At 43.5% G+C, this 24,971-nt stretch overlaps 1 protein-coding gene across 1 annotated transcript; it reads right to left on the bottom strand.

Moving 5' to 3' along the window:
• Positions 1-5,031: 5,031 nt before the first annotated feature.
• DEPDC7 (DEP domain containing 7) lies at positions 5,032-24,760 on the bottom strand. The gene is made up of 9 exons (XM_084828165.1): positions 24,611-24,760; positions 21,631-22,024; positions 15,042-15,169; positions 13,472-13,661; positions 12,832-13,046; positions 7,161-7,303; positions 6,487-6,612; positions 6,299-6,377; positions 5,032-5,435 (listed from the first exon to the last, which is right to left on the bottom strand). Exons 1-9 carry the CDS (start codon positions 24,681-24,683, stop codon positions 5,221-5,223), a joined length of 1,563 nt encoding a protein of 520 aa, XP_084684291.1. The 5' UTR covers positions 24,684-24,760; the 3' UTR covers positions 5,032-5,220.
• Between the last annotated feature and the right edge of the window lie 211 nt (positions 24,761-24,971).

Below are 24,971 nucleotides of genomic sequence, written 5' to 3'. Positions count from 1 at the left end.
GGGAATGTTTTGTGCAAAGACGGGCATGATAAAGGACAAAGAAGGCAGGGACCTAACAGAAGCAGATGAGATTAAGAAGAGGTGGCAAGAATACACAGAAGAACTATACAGGAAAGATCTGAATGTCCCTGATAGCCATGATAGTGCGGTCACTGAACTTGAGCCGGACATCCTAGAGAGTGAAGTCAAGTGGGCCTTAGGAAGCATTAGTAACAACAAAGCTAGCGGAGATGACAGTATTCCAGCCGAGTTATTTAAAATCCTAAAAGATGATGCTGTTAAAGTGCTGCATTCAATATGCCAACAAATCTGGAACACTCAACAGTGGCCACAAGACTGGAAAAGGTCAGTTTACATTCCAATTCCAAAGAAGGGCAACGCCAAAGAGTGTTCAAACTACCGCACCATTGCGCTCATTTCACATGCCAGCAAGGTGATGCTCAAAATCCTACAAGCTAGGCTTCAGCAGTATGCGAACCGAGAACTACCGGAAGTACAAGCTGGGTTTCGAAGAGGCAGAGGAACTAGAGATCAAATCGCCAACATTCGCTGGATCATGGAGAAAGCAAGAGAATTCCAGAAAAACGTCTATTTCTGCTTCATTGACTACACTAAAGCCTTTGATTGTGTGGATCACAACAAACTGTGGGAAATTCTTAAAGTGATGGGAGTACCAGACCACCTTACCTGTCTCCTGAGAAACCTGTACGAGGGTCAAGAAGCAACAGTAAGAACCAGACATGGAACAACCGATTGGTTCAAAATTGGAAAAGGAGTACGACAAGGCTGCATATTGTCACCCTGCTTATTTAACTTATATGCAGAGTACATCATGAGAAATGCCGGGTTGGATGAATCACAGGTCGGAATTAAGATTGCTGGGAGAATTATCAACAACCTCCGATATGCAGACGATACCACCCTAATGGCAGAAAGCGAAGAGGATCTAAAGAGCCTCTTGTTGAGGGTGAAAGAGGAGAGTGCAAAAGCTGGTTTGAAACTCAACATTAAAAAAACGAAGATCATGGCATCTGGCCCCATCACTTCCTGGCATATAGAAGGGGAAGAAATGGAAGCAGTGACAGATTTTACTTTCTTGGGCTCCAAGATCACCGCAGACGGTGACTGTAGCCATGAAATTAAAAGACGCTTGCTCCTTGGGAGGAAAGCTATGGCCAACCTAGACAGCATAGTAAGAAGCAGAGACATCACCTTGCCGACAAAGGTCCGTCTAATCAAAGCTATGGTTTTCCCAGTAGTAATGTATGGCTGTGAGAGCTGGACTATAAGGAAGGCTGAGCGCCGAAGAATTGATGCTTTCGAACTGTGGTGCTGGAGAAGACTCTTACGAGTCCCCTGGACTGCAAGGAGGTCAAATCAGTCCATCCTAAAGGAAATCAACCCTCACTGCTCATTGGAAGGACAGATACTGAAGCTCCAATATTTTGGCCACCTAATGCGAAGAGAAAACTCCCTGTAAAAGACCCTGATGCTGGGAAAGACTGAAGGCAAAAGGAGAAGGGGACGGCAGAGGATGAGATGGCTAGATAGCATCACGGATGCAATGAATATGAACTTGAGCACGCTCCGGGAGAGAGCGCAGGACAGGAAGGCCTGGCGTGCTATGGTCCATGGGGTCACGAAGAGTCGGACACGACTGAATGACTGAACAGCAACAACAACAACAACACCTCCAAATGAACGATACATTGTTATATATACTTGAGCAGCAAAATATGAATTGCTATTTGAATAGCATGTTTCACTCTTACATTGATTTAGGGGGGGTTGGATGAGGTTTCTTATGGCTTGCCTAGGAACAAGCTTCCACAAATATGGTCATCAGTTCACTTTGGTAACCCATACATTTAATTCTGGCAGCTAGCAGGAAAAATCCGTATTATACAACACCATAGCAATAGTAAGTTTTCAATAAATCTTTAGCAGCACAGGAAGATGGAATGTCTCTCTCACAAAATGGTTCCAGCTTGTGCCAGGATACAACCTGATGGTTTATAGATAGCAAACCCTGGTTTGATGCACCATTGGCAAGGAACCTTAGGCTCACACACTCCTTTCTCCTCTCACGTGTGGCATCTCTCCCTCCTTTGCTAGTTTGGCTGAAACAACCCAGTATAGTTAGTCTCAAACCAGCAAAGGCAGGACGAAAATACCAAAATGCAAAGGGAGGCCAGCCCAAACAGCCCTGCTTTTCCTCTGTAAAAATTGCTTGCCAAGGGTGGGAGGTGGGGTCAGAGAAATGTTAGTTGTGTGGTTCACAACTGAAGTAATACACATGGCCATCTGAAGGGGTCCCCATAAGACCATTAAGTCCAGGGTCTAAAATTTAGGGATGTACGAAAGTCACTTACCTTGAACCAAATTTGATTCGCGGTGGGGGGGGAGGCGCTCCATCCCCCTCCTGAAATTCTGGCCGGGGGGGAGGCGCTCCGTCCCTCCCCCCCAAAAATCTGGCTGGGGGGGAGGCGCTTTGTCCCTCCACCCCTGAATCCTGGCCGGACGGGCTGCAAATGGCGGCGGCCGTAGCCGCCGCTGCCGCCGTTTGCGTCCCTGCAGTCAGCCATGATAGGCTACGTAAATGTTTATGTAGCCTATCACGGCTGAGTAAAAAAACAAAAACCGCACGTACACAAATGGCAGCGCCCATGGACACCGCCATTTGCGTTCCTTATTTTGGCACGTCTAGTCTACGTAAACATTTACGTAGACTACGGCGAAAACAAGGGGAACACAAATAGCATAGCGTCTACGCTATTTGCATACCCCTTATTTTCGCCGTAGTCTTCGTAAATGTTTACGTAGACTAGACGTGACAAAATAAGGAACGCAAATGGTGGCGCCCATGTGCGCCGCCATTTACGTACGCGCGGTGTTGTTGTTTTTTTTACTCAGCTGTGATAGGCTACGTAAACATTTACATAGCCTATCACGGTATTTTTTTAAAATCTAGCCGTGATAGGCTACGTATATCTTTATGTAGCCTATCATGTTTTTTTGGTTTTTTTTTTTTTTTTTTACTGGAAATGGCGGTGGCGGCAGCCAGTCGGAAGACCGGCTGCCGCAGCCGCCACCGCCAGGAGGATTCGCCCAAGGTAAGTCCTGTCCTGTGGGGGGGGGGGACGGGGGGTGGCAGACCATTTCGCCACCAATTTCGGGGGGCCGAATACGCTGGCATTCGGCCTCCCCGAGATTCGTGGCAAAATTCTCTGACATCCCTACTAAAATTATCTAGCTGCACCAACTGTCAACGCCACTGAAACAAATCAAGGGCTCAGCTAGGAATATGAACCCAGGCCTAACATATCCAAGTTTGATGTTCTCTATCTTTGGGCTGAAATCCTTCTAACTTCCATTCTCCATTTGTTTTAACAGAATGGAGAATTACAAGTAATTACATTTACTTGTAATTAAGATATAGGCATCTCCATTTTTAAGACTGAATGTTTCCACTAAGGCAGCCTACCTGATTCTAGTTATTATTAATAGTAATAATATAATAATAATTAGCTACCCCTTGCTGTATTGAGATTCTACACTGCTGTTTGCACATGGGAACTGCAAATGCACAAAGTATTTGCAAGTAACCATCTGGGCCTGGAATGCCGACTACCAGGCTAGGCACTTACTTTCAAGCAGATCTACTGACACGCCAATATGCTGTATCATGGTGTTATCAACTACATTAAAAAAGGAAGCAAAAGTATCCAAGTTGAGTTGGATACTTTTGTCTCCTTTTTAATGTATGCATTTGTTCTGTTACACATTTTGAAGTCAATTGCCTTCTGACCATTAAAAAAATGCTTGTAATCTAAAGGCATTTATGAATGAAGTATTACGAGATAACAAGTATTTCAACAGCAAATATAAAGGGGTTCAATAATGGTAGTCCCTTGGAGGACATTTTTAATAAAGGCTGTTGGGAAATTTTATGCATACCTGGCCTGTTTAAGAATGCAATTAGCCTTACGTTCCCATTGTAAAACACAACAACATCTACTAACAGTCTTTTTGCACTGACGCAATTCTTGTCTCCATGTAAGGGCAGAAGTGGTTGTTTGGCACCAATGATGATTTACAACTGCTCTCTTTAATCAAAGACGGTACATAGAAACCTCTTATGCCACAGTCTCGCAGTTTCTACTGCAGATTTATGTAGATGTTCCATAGACAGTGACCATGTTAAAAAACTTTTAATATACTGTTCATTCCAGATCACCATTGTCTGCAGTTTTATAGCTGGAAACAGACAAGCCTGTAACAAGAGTTCATTAGTGATTCTGATGGAAATGGTGACTTCATCTAAGAATCACAAACTCTCCTTTTTAGCCACTTGGCATCCAAGTACAGGAGCAGTTTACACAACCCTTGACCATATTGCTGGCTGCTTATTTTCTGAGTTGACACTTCATCAATGTTGATGTTGTGCTATTAGCAAAGCAGTCACCTGGACCTTTTGCCATGGGCATAAACTGCATTTAAACATGCCACTACCAAATACAATTAAGTTGAACAGACAACAAGGGGCTAGATATATGCCCAAGGATCATGTGAACTAGACAAGACAAGCATTGGGCTTTTTGCAACATAGCCTGATTCTATTTATGTTTACTCTGAATCCCACTGTATTCAATGGGCCTTATGCACAAGTAAGTGGACAGATGATTGCTGCTTTAGAGTTTGAGGGAAGACAATGTGTTCCTAGGAGTTAAATACACATACCAGTGTGAACATAAAAGGAGACACACTCTTGCAGGTATTTATTTATACAGTTGTCAAGTGGCTGCAGTACCCTGTTAGTTCAAGATCCACCTAGAATTGTTTTGCAAAGAGAAATCACTTGTTATAGTCCAGACAGTGGCAGTGAAAAGAGATCCAACATTCTAGAAGAAAATTTCACCAATTTTCAGAAATGTGGAAGTGTTTTGAACAGAACTGTGATAAGGAAGCTTGTATACACTTGACCTAAACTTCCCTCCCCATCCCAGTATTAAAAGAAAAATAGAGAGAATTGAGAGTATTTCTGAACAAGAACAGATTACCAATCAGCAGCTTTAATTGTTTTTAAATAGTGTTATTACAGGGGATTTCATCCATATTTACAAAACAGTTTTATTTAAGTACGAATACAAAAGCTCTAAAAAGATACAAAATAATTATTTCCAAAAGCTATAGCACCCATCATGTCTACCAGGCCTAAAATTACACAGCCTCATCAGTAGTTCTCTCAGCGAAATACTGCAAAAAGATAGCTGGATTACTAGTGTAGAATTGATCTAGCAACTTCTTTCGCTCTTTGGCAGAGAGACTAGAGTCCTCATCAATAGTTTTTAACAAAGATAAAAGTTCCTCTTTTGTAGTCTTCTTGGCACTATAGTGATACTCATTTTCATCAAGCCTCTGGCAGAAAGTATATCCTAAAGCAAGCATTAAAAACTATTAATAAAAATGAAGTAGTAATTCTTGGTATTCTATAGAGCTTTTCCTAAGTGTTCATACTGCATTCACACATCTGCAATCAATATGACAATTCTTGAGGGGAGGCTGTTATTACCCGCATTTCACAGATAATGTCCGAAGGCTAAGACCGCCTAGCAAGTTCATGATGGAAGAGAGATTTAGACCAAGGGTTTCCAGTTCACACTCTCGACCAATACAAGAGTTTGCATCTCGGTCTAGTTGATTAACTTTTGGATTCATAAGCCCATATATAAATGATATTTAAAATATAAAATAATCCAGGTGTATAAGATATTTCTTTAGAAGTTTAGTACATTTATATGTCGCATTTCCACATTGAACTGTGGCACACAATAAACATCAACAACTTATCAAAGTGACTGAGGGAGCAATCCCATGGCCGCTAGACAGTTGCTAGACGGCCACAGGATACCTTGTTTTCTGGGAACTGACCTCGGAGCCGGCGCTTCGAGGTCGGTTCCTGGAGAACCAACCTCCCCTCACTTCCGTGCTGCCTCCCCCATCCTCCGCGCTCACAAGAGAAGTGTGGAGTGGCCAAAAAGGGGCATGTCTGGGGGCGTTCTGGGGCGGGGAGGGCAGAAATGCCTGTATCCAATGTGTTATACAGAAGCCTCCTTCCCCACTCAGCCCTCCGTGATTGGCTGTCTAGCCGAAAATGCAGGGCAGGAGGAGCACGGAGGGAATAATCCCCTCTATGCTTGTCCTACCCTGTATTGGATAGGCAGTCGCCTCTGAGTTCAGAGGCCGCCACCTATCTGGATAGGATTGCACCCTAAAAGGTTATTAAAATAAAGTTTACCTGTATTCAGGCTGGCATCTCTCCCATGCTTTATAGCCACAAGCTTGTCACTAACCATTTTATGCAATGTGCCTGGAATCTTGAGTAAAGCAAATAAAATAAATGCTGTCAGTCATTAACAGTTGGGCAGATTACTCAATTACAAGCTCGGGGGGAGGCGACAGAAAGATGGACTTTCAGGTACTTACCTTTAAGACATCTTTTTGATAGTCCACCAAGAACAAAATCAGAAGGTCTGTTTTTCCTTTAGATAAATTTTTATTATTGACTATAGCTTTAGAGAAAGTTCTTTTCACAATCATTCGGTTGTCACTCTAGGAGAGGGAGAAAAATTGTTAATGAACATTTCATACTGCCCTTCCAAGCTCATTTGCCATATCTAATTAACTAGAACATCTATCCTTCATTTTCGGGCACAGGTTTTATATAGTTCTAAGTAAATAGCCCACTGGATATCATGTGGATGCAAGTGGTTCTAAATATGATATGAAGTAAGGTTCATTGATTTTAGTAGAATGTATACACAAGTGTGCTTAGAATCAACACCTAAGAGCTCCTTCCAGTGTTAACTTTACTGGTATATGGGAGCCACTACAGTGTGACTCCTTCCTGCACTGCTTGGTAACATTGGGAGTCCAAAGTCATGTAGGAGAGACCCATGCTGTGTCCCCTTCTCACTTCCATGCTGCTGTAACTCAGAGGTGATTCTGCTATGGGAAGGCATTATGGCTTGGGGTGCTGCCACATATTTTTAGATTGCCAACATTAACAAGTGGCACAGGAAGGAGCTGTGCTCTGGTGACTCCCAATCTCCTGTCACTCAAGGTAGCATTGAAAGGGCCCCCCAAGTGATCGCACTTGCCTCTGTTTGCAGCTTCAGCTCGGAATTCTGAGCTATAACAGCCATGAAGTAAAGTAGCCTCCTGAACTCCTCTCGTGTTGGGCTATCCAGCAACTTCAAGTAGAGCTGAATTGCTTCCAAAGCTTGATCAGTCTTTCCATTAACTGGAAGAAAACAAAGAATGATACAGTTTATGATAAACACCTGCATTATATTGCTTGTCTATTTAAATACAACTGCCAGCACCACAAACTTGCTAGGTTTGCTAGTAAAACACATCATTATTAAGCAATAGTATGCAAAATTTTAGAAATGAGTTTTCACTCCATAAGTCTAAATACCAGAAAGTAGTTGCTTGCTGAAAAATATTGCAAGTTATCTAGAAATTTGCTAGTCATCTAGAAATTTGGCCCCTGAATGGATATTTTTCCACCCACCCCCTCCTTTAAACAGATTCTGCACAGGTTGTCATTTCCTTCAACTACTAAAAGCACAATCCTATGGGTTGCACTCTCGATAGACAGAAGGCTCCGAGTTTGAAACCCTCCAGCTATACTATATCCTGCCAGCAAGAGCCAGGCAGTGAGAGGAAGATGGAGGTGATCTTGCTTCTATTCCTACATTGAAATTGCAAAAAACAGCTAGACAGGCCTTTTCTCTCTCTCCAACTTCTTTTGCGAGGGTATAGTTCCAGATTCGCAATCGTATCGCCTCTCCATGCTCGTAGCTCTATCTACGGGCGCGGAAGAGGAGGTCTGCAGCATCCTATGACACCCCAGACGTTGTCTAGGAGCAATAGGATTGCTCTCTTAAGAACTGTTTCTCTCGGCTTATTTAGGACTGGTTCACCAATTTGATATAATTATGCATGGTGTGGAGAATGTGGATAGGGAGACATTTTTCTCCCTCTCTCAAAATACTAGAACCCGTGGTCATCCTATGAAGCTGATTGGTGGGAGAATCAGGACAGATAAAAGGAAGTACTTCTTCACATAGCGCATAAACTATGGAATTCTCTATCACAGGAAGTAGTGATGGCCATGATAGCATCACCGATGCAATGAATATGGACTTGAGCACGCTCCGGGAGAGAGTGCAGGACAAGAAGGCCTGGCGTGCTATGGTCCATGGGGTCACGAAGAGTCGGACATGACTGAATGACTGAACAACAACAACAACAAAGTGATGGCCACCAGTTTGGCTTTAAAAGGGGGTTAGACAAATTCCTGGAGGAAAAGACTATCAATGGCTACTAGTCTTGATGGCTATGTGCTACCTCCAGTACCAGAGGCAGTGAGCCTATGTACACCAGTTGCTGGGGAACATGGGCTGGAGGGTGCTGTTGCGCTCATGCCTTGCTTGTGGGTTCCTGGTCAACAGCTGGTTGGCCACTGTGTGAACAAAATGCTGGACTAGATGGACCCTTGGTCTGATCCAGCATGGCTCTTCTTACGTTCCTATGTTCTTATATACAAGACTTTTGTCCTGTCTATCCTGAACTATGGGGAAAAGAACCTATCCCTACCAAACACCATATTTGGAGATGGATAACTGTTTAAGACAGACATATCACCTGCCTCCTAGGCTCAAGATGCAATGACTATGGCCCCAATGGCAGGGATTAACATACAGGTGTCAGACCAGTAGAAACTTGTCGTGCAATATCCTTTAAAGACACCATAAGAGTCAACTAATGCCTCCAGAGTTCCTCTTTTGCTTGGCCAGCAGAGAAGGTATCTAGAAGACTCACCAGCTGTATTGGCTTGAATATTTGTAAGCCATCTAAATAAGTTGGCTTTATTAGTCTAGCAGTACATAACTGTGTTCGTGTTGTTTTCAGTATCAGTCTCCTTCAGCCCCCTCTAATTTTTAACAGCCTGGCTACATATCAAAACTAGAAATTGCTGGTGAAAGAGGTCAAGATTACCATTACCCTGTTTTACTCTTTAAAGGGGCTTAAAATTATTTTAAATCAATACATATCTTCCTCACTAGTTTTGTCTGCCTTGGTGAACAGGAATGCTGCTTGCTGAAGATACAAAATAATACACATACCTGTGAATATAAGCTTCAGCCCTAGGCTTTTGTAAGAGCATATGAAGAAGAAACTCCTGCCACAAAGGCACAGGAATAAATGTCTGCAACCACAGCCAAATAATGTAGATGCTCTCAGTATACCACCACCAGCTAACTGGCCTGCTCTTCTATTTCTTGCTAAAAATAAGATGCTTAGCAAGATCATCAACACTGCAGTGCTCCAGAAGGGCCTCCTATTGCACTCCACCCCTATTTGTCAGCTGTAAAATAATAATCAGTTTTGACAGATTGTTGACAGAGAACTCATCTGCTTATTTTGCATGTAGCCAGGCTAGTTTGCTTTTCAGTGACATTGGTTATGAAGGCAATACCACAAAAACCATATCCAAAATTTACTTGTATAAGAAGAGCACCCAAGATCCAACTGCACAGTGCTGGGCGTTGAAGGCAGGCAGGCACAGCAGCACTAGTATAGAATCCTTGCCAAGATCCAATAATTTTATACATTTCTATTATTCGTTTAAGGTCGTTTCCCACCCTTCCTTCAAAGAGCTCAAAGCAGTAAAAGTGAGAGGTCTTCAGGCCATGAATATCCAAATATTGGCCAAACTTTGGTATGCTTAGCTTCAGAGATTAGCTATAATCAGGCACAGTCATGATAAAGAATTCATGCAACTGTAATACACATGACCTCCAAATGTTCATAGGAGAGGTAGCACTGGGTAGGGACCATACTAGACCAATGCTTTTCAAACGTTCTACCTTGAGGGAACCTCTCCCATATGAACATGTCTTACTGAGGAACCTTTGCATGTTTCCCACAGGGCCCCCATATGTTACAGAGGATTGTAGGGTGCACACTCAGTTCACATGGGACAGTGGCCAGGCCTATCAGGACACATAATTGTATCAATAGAGGGCATGTCCAAGAATATACCAAAGCTGCACACTGCAGAAGAAAATTGGTAAGAGTGGTGGACAAGCCTGTTACAATGTTTGCTCAAACTGATCATGTGTGTCTGATATGAATCTGAACCTGATTTCATGCCCTGTGAAACCACCACCTCAGGAACAATGGATAACTGGGGAATTAGTGTGGTGCCAGGAAGCCATTTCCCTCTGCAACCTCTGGCACTATTCTCTGAGGACAGACAGCTATCCATCTGGTAGAGCTGGCTCAGAAAACTAGTACCTTAGCCAAATTAATAGGAGCCAATGTGTGTAACGTGGGACTTTTGGTTTAGATAATACAGCTTCACCTCAACGTTTCTGGGAAGGAACGACAAGGTCAACAGCTTCAGGACTTAAACAAATAAGAATGTTTGTTAATAGAAAGGTGGAGGGGACAGCAATTTATGAATGCTTCATTACAAGGTCCAAATTAAGGATTTCATGCTGAAAGCTATCTTGAAAGATGATGGGGGAATGAAACGGAGAATGACTTGAATGATAGTGAGCCAAAATCAGTTACAGAGCTGAGCTGAGCTGGAGCGAAACACAAACATGGACGCTTCAAGACAAAGCCGAATGAAGAACAAGGACGGAGGGGTTAGTTACCTATCTTTAGTCTGCTGTGACAAACGGCAGGGGTGGGGGTAGAATTCTCAGTGGTAGGCTAGATTCACGAAAAGGAAGATCAGGCATGCCCAGGCCTCAGTAGGGCATTCAACAGGCAGAAACATGAGATGGTTGGATACAGGAAGGGAACCCAGTTAGAGATCCAGGAGTGAATCGGGCAAAAGTAGCTGCCAAGCAGTCAACTCTTGAGAAGCACATTAAGCAGAGGAATCTGAGAACAATTATATTTTAGGAGACAAAAGATGTGTCCCTACTGCAAAAGGAATTCCACAGGAAAACAGAAGGGTGGACGGAGATGGCAGTCAGTTTCTGGAAAAGGGGGTTGTAGATGCTAAATGGGTGAGCTGATACTAGGCAGAACAGTCACAAAGGGGCACAAGGCTCCCAATATGGTCAATTACTATGTGGCAGATGTTACCCTGACGACATTTGGTTGTAGGGGCAACTGGCTTAGCATGCTCAGGAACTTCACTGCTCTCGGCATTCAGGGGCTTATCTTATTTCCATTCCAATGGAGGAATCATAGGGCGGGGCATCGCTGCCTTAAGCTGTGCTAGCTAGAGAAAGGCAAGATGGATGGTTCAAGAGAAAGCTGAGGTGTTTCGGCAACACTGAGAATTCCTGGACACATTTCCAGGGAATCTCTGGCTTCCTCCAGAACAGAGCTTGAAAGCCAGTTCAGTACACCAGTCCTCCTTGAAGCTTTTTCCTGCCATAGAGCCTACAAAGATAGGCCAGATAATGTCGCTTGGAGTGAAAAGTGCTTTCTCGAAGACAAAATTAAAAGCCAAGTTCAGTCATCTGTTGACTTCTTTTGCATGGCAGAACCAGATTAGTGCTCAAGTTACCCCCTTAGCTAGTGCATTTAAGAAGACCATAAGCGGGCTCAATCTGGCTAAAAATGGGGCGGGGGAGTGATCAGGGAGCAGGGCTCATGAATTTCATTGAGGCTCCCCTCAATCTTTCCCCCATTGTTCAAGCACTGAACTAGAAAGGAGCAAACTGAAGAGGTTGGGCAGTATCCCAGGCTAGCAGCACATCAGCACTAAACATGTTGCCCAAGTGGAAATGAACACTGGCACAACGAGAATCTACCACTTGCTAATGCAGCCCTGGAAACTAACCCAAACTAGCACATCTGGAATGGGATGTGTTAGCGGTGCTCCCTTCCATGACCTCTGCTGATATGCCCCATTCTGGAAGCACTATTTTGGCCTAGTTTTCAGGGTTAACTAGCAGGCGGTAGCTTCCCATTTCATGAGCGGATCTGGAAGCTAGCACCATGGCAGCATTGGATACTGCCCACAGTTACCCATACTATCTGAACATATTTCTAGGTATGAATTCCAGACATATAACTTATGACAGTATATATCTTGGTCGCTGGAACCTGAACCTCAGTAAATCAGAACATGTTGGGCGACCATGAAGAATTCCCTATCCCACTCTATATCACAATAGCTCAAGCTGGGATCTAGGGCAGTCATTTCTGAACCCACCAATAGAGCACATGGAGAAGTGAGGTAACTCCTCTCTACCAATGTATGGGAAAGTTTGAGGGTGGATGGAATTAGCATACATCCTACCTCCAAGATCTTCTAAATTTAAGCTGCTAGGGAGTCTGCCCACTGCACACCTTAAAAAGTATTTGGAGTAGATTAATTTGGATCAGAGGAAGCATTTTCTACCTCCAGTCACAAGTCACAAACTCCCAACTAAAGGACTCAAAGCTCTGAAGGGGACAGAACTCCTAGAAGCTGGGAGAATGGAATCGGGTGTCAGATGGGGCACATCCCTGGACCCCATCTCCTGACCCCAGTTTTTCTACCCCATTATATCCTAGGTGGAAGGGAAGCAAGCCGCAGGACTGTGAGTTCGCCATTGGGGATTTTTTCCTTCCTTAAAAAAAGTAATCTGAACACCTAGGGTGTCCCATGGGGATGCAAAAACTTCCCCCATTCTCTCTCTGGATGGACCCATTTCACAGGGCCACTTGCTTCGCTATTAGAGGTATGCAGGCCAAATCAAGTATTTAGTCTTTTGCAGTTATGTGCTCCTTGAATCTCATTGCGCTTACCTAGCAGCTCTGCAATTCCAAGGTGGATATCAGGTGCATGATTTAAGAGTGGCTCTTTTTTTTGGCTATAGTATTTGCCAATGGCATCAAACAGCAGTAGTTTCCCCACATGTGCTTTGTCAGGTCGATCAGGCAAATTTCGGCTTACATCAACCACCGTTGGATCTGGGAGATATTCCAAACAGTCTATTGCTGCCGACAGCCATTCGTCCGCCCTAGGACAGGAAAATTCCCACATCTGTATATTTTCGGAGACACTGGCTCAGCTCTAGGTAAAGTTAGTCATGACTAAGTCCCATGGTTGGGGGTGGGGGAATGCAAAGCACTATGGGAGATTCATGAAAGGAACTACTGTGGTTTCTTTATTTCTTCTTTTGTTAAAAAGAAAGATGAAAGCACATGCTGCAGAGGGCACAATTTGGACTGGGACCCCAGTGCTGGGTGGGGGGAGGATAACCCTTTCCCTTGCCTGGGATCCCAGGGCTGTGAGTGGGGAGGATAACCCTTCTTCCCAAGTACGATTTTCCATGTTGAAATCTCACCTTCTTCCCAAAAACTGACATTTGCTCTGTGGGACAAAGTAAACCTTGTCTACAAATCAGCTTTTCCTCTGCCAACTCATACGAATATATCTACTTACTGGGAGTCACCAAAAGCTTTCAAGATTTCTCGGTCCAGGTAGTTGCTGGTGATGCTACATTCAGATTCTGGCTTTGTTTGTGGAAATCTGGATGCTCCCTTTTGGTACTCAAGTAAAGAGTCAAGTAGTGGAAGATCTATAAGCTGCAGGAGGCGGGCAATTGTTTGCTCTCTCCAGACTTCATTAATAACTAGGAAGGGTGAAAGGCACAAGCCAAACAGCAAGTTAGTTAGCAGAAGTTATTTAAAGATGAAAAAGTAATCCAACATTGCAGTATTTGTTTTTTAGCCTAGGAGACTTAATACCTCACTGCAGAATTGTCAACCTCAAGCATACTTTATCTGAGTCAACAGACAGGCAACCAATAGCAGTGTATGCAGTGAACAACAAGGATTTGGACATATCCGAAATGCATTACATTCTTTCCTGGGTAAACGGCAAGTGATCTTTGCTGGACAGGGGTCCAATCACATAAATCATGCTAATAAGGATGCATAAAGAAAGAAGGCCTTGTTAGAGTTGTTGGAGCTGGAACAATGACGCGCTTAGCTTCAAGTGCCCCAGCCACATTCAGGGATTTCAAAACTGAAAGCTCAGAACTTGTCTGCTTGCTACGTTTCCTAAGCAGTACTAGATTTTCAGATCTTGCTTTTGGTCAACAACAAAAATCAGAGAGGTGGCAGCAACATCTTAGAGCCATCTTGTTTAAGCCAGCTCTATTTTTAAAAAGATGGAACATTTGTATCACTGATGGCTAAGCTTTTCAGCAACTGTGCCATAAATCTAGTCCAAAGTATGAGTTATTGCCACTGTAATAAACACAGTAGCCTGGGGCAGTTTTACCTCTAGTCTAAGAAGCTGGGGGAGGGCAGGCAGTGGCACATTGCTGGAGAATCAGGCAGAACTGTCTGTGTCTATACCAGGCTTCCCCAACCCAGTGTCCTCCAGATGTCCTAGACTACAACTTGCAGCATCCCGCAGCCAGCCACATTGCGGAAGGCTTATATATACCATGCATGAGGAAACTTTTTTCTCTTGAGGGTTGCATTCCCCCAGGGGCTTCTTATCAGAGGAGTGCATGAGACCAGCATGCAGGGCCAAAGCCAGTGGTGGGTGTGGCCACCCCTTTTCTCTGTCTCTTTCTTCTACCTCTGACATGCTCTTCTTTCTCCCCCCTCAACCCCTTGGACTGCTGGGGAAGGGAAAGATGACTCTTGCCAGAGCTTTGAGCGAATTGTTTGCTTTTGAAAATTTTGAAAATTAGGCCAAGAATTGCCCATTCCTGGTCTATACAATCATTGCCTGGTCCTTCTTGCTTCTCTCCAGGTGTGCAACAAACACCTATTCCTTTTGACGTGGGCCAATGCCCTGATTGGCCATCTGATTTATGATGACTGGGAGACAACAAGCATCCGTTAGAATTCAGGCAAAAATGCAACACAATGTATTCCTTTTGTTTTGAGCCCCATATTTTCTAATAAATATAGGCGAAAGGAGCAAGTCCCTCCAGTTTTAAACCAGACAGATATTTCTTTGCTGCAAGCAATTCTGATCTCTTTACGTCACTTACCTTGGCGAGACAAGCTTGAGGATATATTTACTTGAGAGGAACAAACAGGCTTTAGACTCAAGTTTTCCAAGAGATCCTCCAAGCTACCCGATTTCACTGGTGTGCTATGCAATGCTCTTTTCTCCTGTCTGAAGTAAGAAGAGTAGATGATTCAAGTATCTGCACATTATCCAGGAAGGTCCTGGTAGCGGTAGTTGGGTAAAGTCTTTAGACATGAATTTTGAACTCACCACTGCCTCAGCTGAAGGACTAAATAATACATTCATTTAAGCTCCCCAAAAGAAATGGAGAGTGGGAATACTCAAGAGATAATTTAATGCAGATTAGTCTGTTTTAAGGCAGGAGTGTTGAACCTCTTTCAGCTTGAAAGGTGAATTCCATTTTGGAGAAGCTCAGGGTGGGGAGATTCCCGTAGTGGGTGTGGCTAAAGGCAAAAGGGGCTGAGCCAAAATACCAGCATATTTTAGATGATGATTAATTTCATTTCTATACCACCCAATAGCTGAAGCTCTCTGGGCAACTTACAGCAATTCATAAGACAATAAAATACAGCATAAAAGTACAGCAAACTATACAGTATAAACATTTTAATATACAAAATTTAAAACAATTTAGACAGCTAAAAACAGTTTCAGTACAATACTAGACTTCTTTAGATGGCTGGCATAAACGCCCCATCATATGCCAATAAATGCCTGGGAGTGCAGGACAGTCTTAAACTGACACTGAAAAGATGACAGTGCTGATGCCAGGCGGGCCTCAGTGGGGAGCTCTTTCCACAGTTGGGGGGCCACCACTGAGAAGGGCCTCTCCCTTCTCACCACCTGCGGAGCCTCCCTCAGAGGAGGCACTCGAAGGAAGACCCCAGAGGTTGATCATTGTGTCCAGGCAGATTCAGGTTAAAGCCCTTCCTGCCAGTAACTTAACCTCAGGCGAGGCATTTCAACCTTTTAGAATGGAGAAAATACTGCACAAAAGCTGGGGAACTACCCAATGATTGGTGCCTGGGGGAAAGGGGGTTGGGCTGGGGGAAGGTGGAATGGCCATCTGGGGAACCCTGGAGGGCTGGACTGGGACCCCAGGAGTGCCAGATGTGACCCCCAGGCTTGAGGTTCTGTGTTCCTACCTTAAGTTAGCCAACTGGCCATAATCCGATTTCTGTCAGGAGTAATACAGGGTAGATTTCCCCACACCACTCCCTTTAATTTACATATATTGCAAAAATACAGATGTTGAAATATAGAAGTTGGAGTCTTCTGGCTTAGCACAGGATACAAGGCTGTGAGCTTGTGTACGTGGCATAGGATCCTTTGTCTATACTAGTTATTTTTTTTTAATGTTTTATATATATCTGTATCTATACTAGTTATGGAGGACACATTTGAAGTGCAGCTATTTTTAAAAGAAAGCCCAAATAAAGCTTCCTATGTGCTTAATGTCCTTCTCCATGTTTGGAAAAACCAACCACACAGTCCAAGGTAAGAGGGAATTTTCATTATGCGTGACAACCACCAAGGCAATGGCATAGGGCACATCATAGGGGGTCAGGAAGATGGAATTTGCTCGTTGTGGGAAAGGTAGATGTCAGCACAATTCTATGCATGTTTGCTCAAAATTAAGTTCCATTGACTTCAAGTAAATGGGCACAGGACTGCAGCCTCAGCGTAGGAGTGTAAAAGCATCTCTGCTATCCCTGTCATAGCAGAAACCACACTCCATCACAAAAACAAGGGGATTTTTAGTCTATATATGTTGATGTCCACCTATTAATCTCAGCAGTAAAAAAAACCCCAACACAAGCTAGGTTGACATTCACACATGAGGCAATTCTCAAAGCACTTTAGGGTGCAATCCTATATATGTTTAGACATAAAGAAGTCCTACATGGCTGGCTGGGGAACGCTGGGAGTTGTAAGACTCCTTTCTGCCTAAACATGTTTAGGACTGTGCCCTTAAATAGTGAAGGAATCCAGAGGAACCTTAGAACCCCAAGTGGGTTCACTCAACAGCAATTCTAGTGGTAAAAATGCTTCTCCCACAAATAAATGTGTTTCTTGCTTCAATTCACCCCGTTATGTGGTGGGGAAACACAGGGAGACTTCCAGTGTTTCCCCACCCTCAAACGCCTGCACCTCCAGAACAAATCACAAGATTTCTCAAAGATAAACCCAGATTTCTATGGTTATAGGCTTGTCAGTTTTTCTAGCCCTTCTAATCTTGTGTGTTACTTTTGTTGAGCAAGCCTAGTTAATAAAGATGATGATGATAATGATAGCAGGCATCCGCAAGAATTGTGTTTGCAGTGTGACAAACCCTTACTTCCAATATAGATCCACAGTGCCCCTAGAGTATTTGGTCAGTGGGCACCCTGGTGGGCAACTTAAATAGTTTTATCTAGCTTTATCTCACTTCCTTGTCATCCAAAATGTAAACAAAACCTTAACCCTTTTTCTTGAATAGGCTGACTGTTTCCAACCACTTTGGGCTTTTGAGATATAAGTTGCTGTCATTAAGAAGGTGGGGCCCAGCCACCAGGTAATTTTCTGATTTGCTGACTAAACCACTGACATCAAAAATTGAGGCTGTCATGGTATTGGACCAACCAACCATCAGTCTCTGCAAAGGGGCTCACTTTTACAGAGCAGAGATCCCCATAAAAAAGATCCCCTCATTCCTTCTAGAGCTTTTCCTTTATACCATCTAAGTGGAAGCCAGTTGCAATCTCAGACCATCCTTCTGCAATAAACTCTGCATAGGCTCTGAGGCCCAAGACTCCATTCAAGTAGTAATATGACTAGATAAGTTAGACTGACTTTTTGATTTAATTTGGAATTCTGTGTATGTGATTGTTGCCTTCCCTGTCCCCTCCGCCCCCCGATTCTCTTTTTTATCCTAAATAAATGCAGTCCCATTTAAACTGTATCAAAATCAAAGGGATAAATTAAACTGTATCTATAAACTCTCATGGGTTGGGGCAATTCTGCAATAAATAAATAAATAGTATGTTTGAGTAGCTTCTCACCACAAAAAGCTATCTCAAAACAACTTATGCACACAAATACAAAAATCTATAATTAATATAACAGAAAAAATATAAACTATAATCAGCACAATAGAAATAAAAATAAACACAATAAAACAATCTAAAAATGATAGCTACATGCCCTAAGCCAGTAGAACAAGCCAGTTCTGCCTACATTCTCCCCAGAGTCTCCATTTAGCAAAGAAAACAGGATCTGTATTTATTGTATAAAACTGTGCATATCATGACTAAGTTAAGTCCCACCCATTTCAGTGGGTCGACTCTAAGTAGGACTAACATGGGATACAACCCCTACTTTGCATTAAATAACCAAATACATAATTCTTCTAAAGAGCAATCATATCTATGTTTACTCAAAAGTTCAATGGGGCTTACTCCCAGATAAGTGGGCTTAAGAGTACAGCCTAAATCACACACCCTACTAGTATTTAACAAAGAGGCACAACAGAATGCTACGCAGTTTATTCCACTAGGGTTGTGTACAGAGTACAGTGCAGTCAAATGAGGTCTCTTGGTTTACTGATGAAAACTGGCAAGTCATTTTAATTAAGTCTCAGGAGAAAGAAGCATGTCAGTCATACGTTTTACACCACATACATAAGACCACACTCTTGTGTTCCACATTCGTGTATACCCTAGTTCCATACTCAGACAGTAACAAAAACAGAATTTCCACATCACCTAAAAAAGAATATACTGAAAGGAGAATTTCCCCTTTATTCACAATTATTCCATATGATTTCGTCTTGAGCATCTGCTCTCAGATCCATCACTTTCCAATTAGCTAGAACGATACAAATAGAATCTTACTCAATAATTGTAGTTGCAGGTATCAGCAAACCCACTGGCCTCGATCTAGTGGAAATTTGTCCTATTTAAATCCTATCAAAATCAAAGGGATAAGTTAAACTGTCTCTATAAACTCTTCTGTGTTGGGGCAATTATGCAAGAGCTACTTGCTTTACATGGTTATTTTATGGATTTGAAAATAATAATAATGCCCTTGGTATTCTTCCCATGTCACTCTAGGCTGGGATTTCATAAACAGAATGGATTCAAAGTTGTATAATCTTCCTACACTTAATCTCAAGTCATATTCCCTTATAATTAATACGGCAAACAAAATAGAAGCTGGAAATGTATTTAACAGTGCAAATAGATGAAGGCAGAATGATGGAGGCTTTAGATCAAAACAACATAAGCTTTACAAACCCTGCATCCAGTTACACATGGCTAATCTCATTAACTTGAGTGGATTTATCCATATGGAATTGTACATAGGAACATATGTTTAAAATCAACAATAAAAACAAAAGAGAATTGCTATTTAATTAATTGTATTGCGTCCCTTATGTGATTGAATGTCTTTTTCTGATAACTGCTGATGAACCAATAGTACTGACCAGAAAGAATTCATATTTATTAGCAAGCAGGACCTGCAAATGTGGAAAATTTATGTTCAGGTTCCCAGCCAGCCATGTCCTTGTTCGGATACTCCATTCCATTTCTGCTCCCACACCAGTTTTCCATTTTCTTCCTCATAACAGCTAGTCAGTATTCCATGGCCACTGAGCATGCTCAGTCCTCACTGGTCTGTTGTGACGAATACCCTCCCTTAATTTTTACTTAATTGGCTTCATACTTCTGCAAACCTCTTGTGTATGGTTAGTGCTATTTTGGGTACATCGCATCTACACCTGGTGAATGAGTTGGCTATTGGGGAACTCCACTGACTTGCCCCATTCCAGAAGTTCTAATTTGGGTTAGTTTTCTGGGGTTACACTAGCCAGCACTAGGATTCATTTCCGCTAGTGTCACAGCAGCACTGGATACTGCCCTTGATATATACTTTTTTTTAGCATCTTTATTGTGCAGAGTGGTTTACAGGCCTCATCACATTAATCTTTCCTGCCTATCTCACAAGGTTTTAGTTATTTCCAATATTCAGATGAGGAACTAAGGCTGAAAAATGGCAGTTTGATTAGCTCTACCAAGTGGTTGAGGTGGAGCTTGATTCCTGTTAATGTATTGCATAGTTAAGTCAGAACCCATTGAGCGAAGTCCACAGCCAATTCCACAAGAACACATAGATCTTCCTCAATCATTGACGGCTGGACAGTTTATAATTGCAGTTTTTCCTTCCATGGCAAGATCCCACCCCCGTCCATTTTAAGCTGTGTACACAGTTCTATGAATGGCAGCCACTGCACAGAATTACAGAATCCATTAATGTTACAGTATTTTTTTAAAAATGAAAAAACTGCACTAGCTTGTGCAGATCCAACCACAGTAAGAAGTGGACCTTACTTCTGAATAAACATGTACAACATTAGGGTACAAGGCTCCATTCTAGCAGGTCTCCATAGGAAAGTCCCAATGAACTCTATAGAACTTAATTCCAAGTAAGTACAATTAGAATTAGCCCAGTGGTTCTGAACCCCCTTCCAGCCCGAGGTCTGAATTCAATTCTGGAGAAGCTCTCAGGGGCCACATTCCAGTGGTGGGCGGGGATGAAGGCAAAAATGGGGGGGGGCAAAAATGCCAGCATATTTTAACTCTTATCGCCAGCAGGGCTGATTTGATTTAAATCAAATTTATTTAAATCATAATTTAATCTCTTCTCTGAAGAACTCAATTGTAATAATTTAAATCACAGTTTAAATCACTAGTGAGGAAGATTCTATGTAATCATCATTTTTAGTAGAAGTACATTATTGTTTAATGTAACCATAACGTATATTCAGAGATGTAGGTTTCATTAGGAAGTAGGTACACAGTGGAGGATACATGCAGCAGAAGTTTCCTCAGGAGTCAGGATTGCATGAAATATGTTCTGTGCACTTTTGGTTTCACTTTCCATTCCCCTACCCTGTCCTTTGCATTTCTATCCAGACTCCTCCTCCTAGTTCAGATCGACTCCATCTCCCCAGATTCTCTATTCATTGACCTTCTCTGTCTTTGCACTTAGAGAGAGGCAAGGGGGGGGGAGAGAGAGCGCGCGAGAGAGAGAGCGCACAGTTCTGCACACCACCTGCAGTGCAGAATAGGACTGATCAGGTTATCTCCCATCTCCATAAACTGCTGTTAACGTATTCATAGAGTATAATTAGAACTTGTATAATTAGCATTCATGATGATATCATTGACCTAGGCTCTTCTTTAACTAATTGTTTTAAGAAAATTTCAAAATTTGATGTAAACCAAAAAATCCAATTTAAATTCTTTAAAATCTGTGTTTTTATTAAAAAACACACATACACAAACCATTGATTTTTATCAACCCTGATTGCCAGTAACTAAGCCTTAGGAGAGGCATTTCAACCTTTTAGAATAGGGTGGGGAGAACTCAGAAAGGCTGGGAAACCACGAACTGGTCGGTGCCCAGGGTAAAGGCACATGAGCGCCTAGGGAACCCTAGATCTGGGCTCCGAGCAGGCTGGATTTGGCCCACAGGCTTGAGGTTCAACACTCCTGAATTAGACTATGTACACAGTAGTACAAGAAAAATGCATCTTCCCCATCTTCAGCGATTCATTTGGAACTAACCTCTGACGTATAAAATGGCCACACTCTTTCCCAATGGGGCTATCCACTTGGCTAGCTGCATTTGGGAACCTATAGAGGCTGCAGCTGCTATCTTCAAACACAGGCCGTTTGTCTTTTCCAAAGACGCTGGTAGGAACAGCCTCAAACACTTTGTAGTCCATCAACGCCTGACACACTCTCACGACTTTAGTCCTGGAAATATCCACATCCCCAAAGTATTTGTTCTGGAGAAGATGGGCATAGACCACGTCCACTGCATCAGAGCCAATAAAACAGTCGCGATGACATTTCAGGTTCTGACGCCGCTTTTTCACTTCGACTTGAGCCCGAAGTGTGTTGATAATGCTGCTCCAGACGTACGTGGCTCCAAATGGTCTTTGTGCCAAGCTGAAGCCTGAAGAAGCAATGCAGAAGTATCACCAAATATGTTTTAGTTCCGGAAGCTGAAGATGGACTTAGCCAAGATTTTTAGGAATCCCTTCCAGAAGTGTACATAATCTACCAAGGTAATATTTGTTTGCCTGAAAAGCTGTCATCCCTCTCATTTGTTGGTGGCATTAGCAAGATCTCCCTCTAGTGGCTGGTGCTGGAGATTATAATAGTCACGTTCCCACATTCCCACGGAATAAAGCGATTTGATTTTTTGACAAATGGCTGGAGGCTGTTGTACTGCTGAATGTCTCCTGATCAAATGGCTATAGGCTTCTTCCTGAATATACTGGGTTGGATCCAGATTTAATTTAGCCTCTTTATTTCAATGGGTCTGCTCTAAGTACAACTAAATCTGGACCCCACCCTCTGTATACAGCTGGCCTTTTTCATTATATAAATGGATATTATCTTGAAATACAACTTGGTCATTAGCAAACAACACAAATGCTGGTGCCCACGCAAAGCAGCCTGCTATTAAAGAGCCACTCATTTCCTCAAGCTTTCTTCACATCCATACTTTGCACAGACTTTTTAAAAAAACTGTATTATTAGGACGCACAACTCAGTAATAGAGCACAAGCACCACATGCAGCAGTTTGAATACCCAGAACCTCCAGTCCATTAAAAATACTTAAAAAAAAAAAGTAGCCATGGTATTGTGGTAAAGTATTGTGAAAAACAGTATATGAACACATTGAAGAAAATTACAGTCTAGATACTTCAGTACTATGCATGGGTGTCATTTAAAATGGGGAGGAGGTTGGGGGAACCTCTTGCACACATTCAAGACTGAAGTTGGGGGGTGGAAAGCAGTGAATTCTCATAACATCTGTTGTGGTTACTATTTGTACCTTATAATTATAGCCGAGTCATCTATACAGGATGGTACAAGTACCTTTGATGTATTTACTCAGTACTCACTCCCATTTAATTGTTTATGACAATAGTCGGTGTGTAAAATTCAGAAGTGAGCCACAAATATAAATGCTCCTGTGGAATAATCATACTCAGTTGAGACACCAGGTTGGGCGGTGTGAAAGCTTCTCCTTGGAACACCTAAATGGGATCTCTAATACTATACATATCAGGACAGTAAAATTAATGGGTTGTATCCAATGTCAGTCTAACTTACGTCTCACTCATGTCAATGGGTCTACTCTAGGTAGGACTAACATTGAAGATAACCCAGTATGGCTGGATACATTCTGCTTAGATAAAATAACAGTTCCATTCTCTATTTTGATATCTACAGTACAGTAACATACATAGTACAGCACTTGCTGCTATGGAGGCCAAATAGACCCCAGGGATAACAATGTTTGTTAGCAACATTTGGGTTGTGCCAGTGTCCCAGTGAGCTACCCAAACTGGGAGGAAAGTATATCATCTCCAGGAAAGGGTTCACCAGGGACTGGCTTCCACACACTTACACATTTGTACTTCCCAAAGGGGGTCACACAGCAAAGGTGGAGGTTTTCACACTTAAATGTAAACAGCAATTTATTAATGGTTTTTACAAGTGGCAGGAAATACCACACAAGGAAAGCATGCAACATGCTGATTAACAATGCCTCTAGCCATCAGTGAGTAGTTCAAGTATGGGGGAAGAATGGACAAACATCTTTTTATTTTCATTATTAAAAGAGATGGCTTTTCATGGAACTAAAGCAAAAAGGTGGGTGTAAAGCAAGAGAGAATAATTTCCCCATGGAAAGGCTTCTCTTCTTGAATAACATTACCAGAGAGACTCCAGCCAACCTTTGAAATAAAGTCAATAAGAGAAGCAGCCAACCAGCTCTGCACATTGACTCAGCCGGGTGGCAGGTCAGGAAAACATCAAACATACCAGAATTGGGAGGAGGGGTGGAGGGAAGCCTATGCTGAGAGCACACCGACACTTCAGCCAGCAGAGCCCCAGGGGCAAACCTGCGTGTTCACGCCACTTCACTTTAGCACCAGAGCAACCGAGTTGACGGAGGAGAAGTAGTCACCCTCCGGACGAGGAGCAGCAGACACCAGACGTGGAATGCCAGTTGGCCTTTCCACCCGGGCTGAAGCGAACGCTCTCCCAGAAGATAAGCGAGGGCAAGAGGAGAAGCTTCGGAGTTGTGCAAGAGGACCAGACCAAAGGTTCATCGTCCGGTTAGCACGGCATTCTGTCTCCAGCGGTGGACAGCCAGATACCGTTCGAGGGAGAGAAAACTCTGCCCCGCCGCCGCCCCCCATCACCAGCTGGGAGAAAGACCTCAAGACCTACTGAAACGCAATTGGGGAGGGGGCGGGAGAGAGAAAAAGAGGCGCCCCCGCGCGGTACAGCTACGGGCCTGAATGTGTCCATCCATTAAAAGCGAAGCGGGGCGTGCTTCTCGTCTGAGTGCTCCTGCCTCTGCCCTCGACCTGGCCCGAAACGCCAGCAGGGGAGCCCGAGGAGGGGCGGTCCTCCCTGCCGCTCTGCCCCTGCAAATAGCCGCTTACAGCCCCGTCCCGGCCGGCCATGTGCCCTTCACAGGCGCCCCTTCCCGCTAACGCTCAGCTCCGCCGCCCTTACCTGGGGGCTTGTTGGCCGGGCTGTACACCGCGCAGAGATTCAAAGCTGCCGCCTTCTCCTTCACGGTAGCCATAGCGCCCGCCGGGCTCGCAAGCGCGTCTCCGAGAATGGCCGGAGGACCGCTGCCTCCTAGCGGCCTGGTGGCAGGGGAAGGGGGCGGTGCCTACAGGCCGAGGCCGCTCCTATTGGCCTACATTCGTTCCGAGGGCGGCGCTCACCGACCTCTCAACATTCCGGGGGAGGCCGGAGTGTTCCGAAGTGGAGCCGTACCGGCGCTCGCTTCTCCGCTCTAATCTCCTCCAGGGGTGATCGAACGCAATAGAGGAAGAGGCGGCGGCTGCTGTCTATCGCCAAGGGCTAG

Source organism: Heloderma suspectum, chromosome 1, assembly GCF_057233095.1.
Source record: "Heloderma suspectum isolate Gila_16-S chromosome 1, 16-S_ref, whole genome shotgun sequence".
NCBI classification, from domain to species: domain Eukaryota; kingdom Metazoa; phylum Chordata; class Lepidosauria; order Squamata; family Helodermatidae; genus Heloderma; species Heloderma suspectum.
Note: the sequence above shows the minus strand (reverse complement) of the source record. Positions and strands in the feature narration are given on the sequence as shown.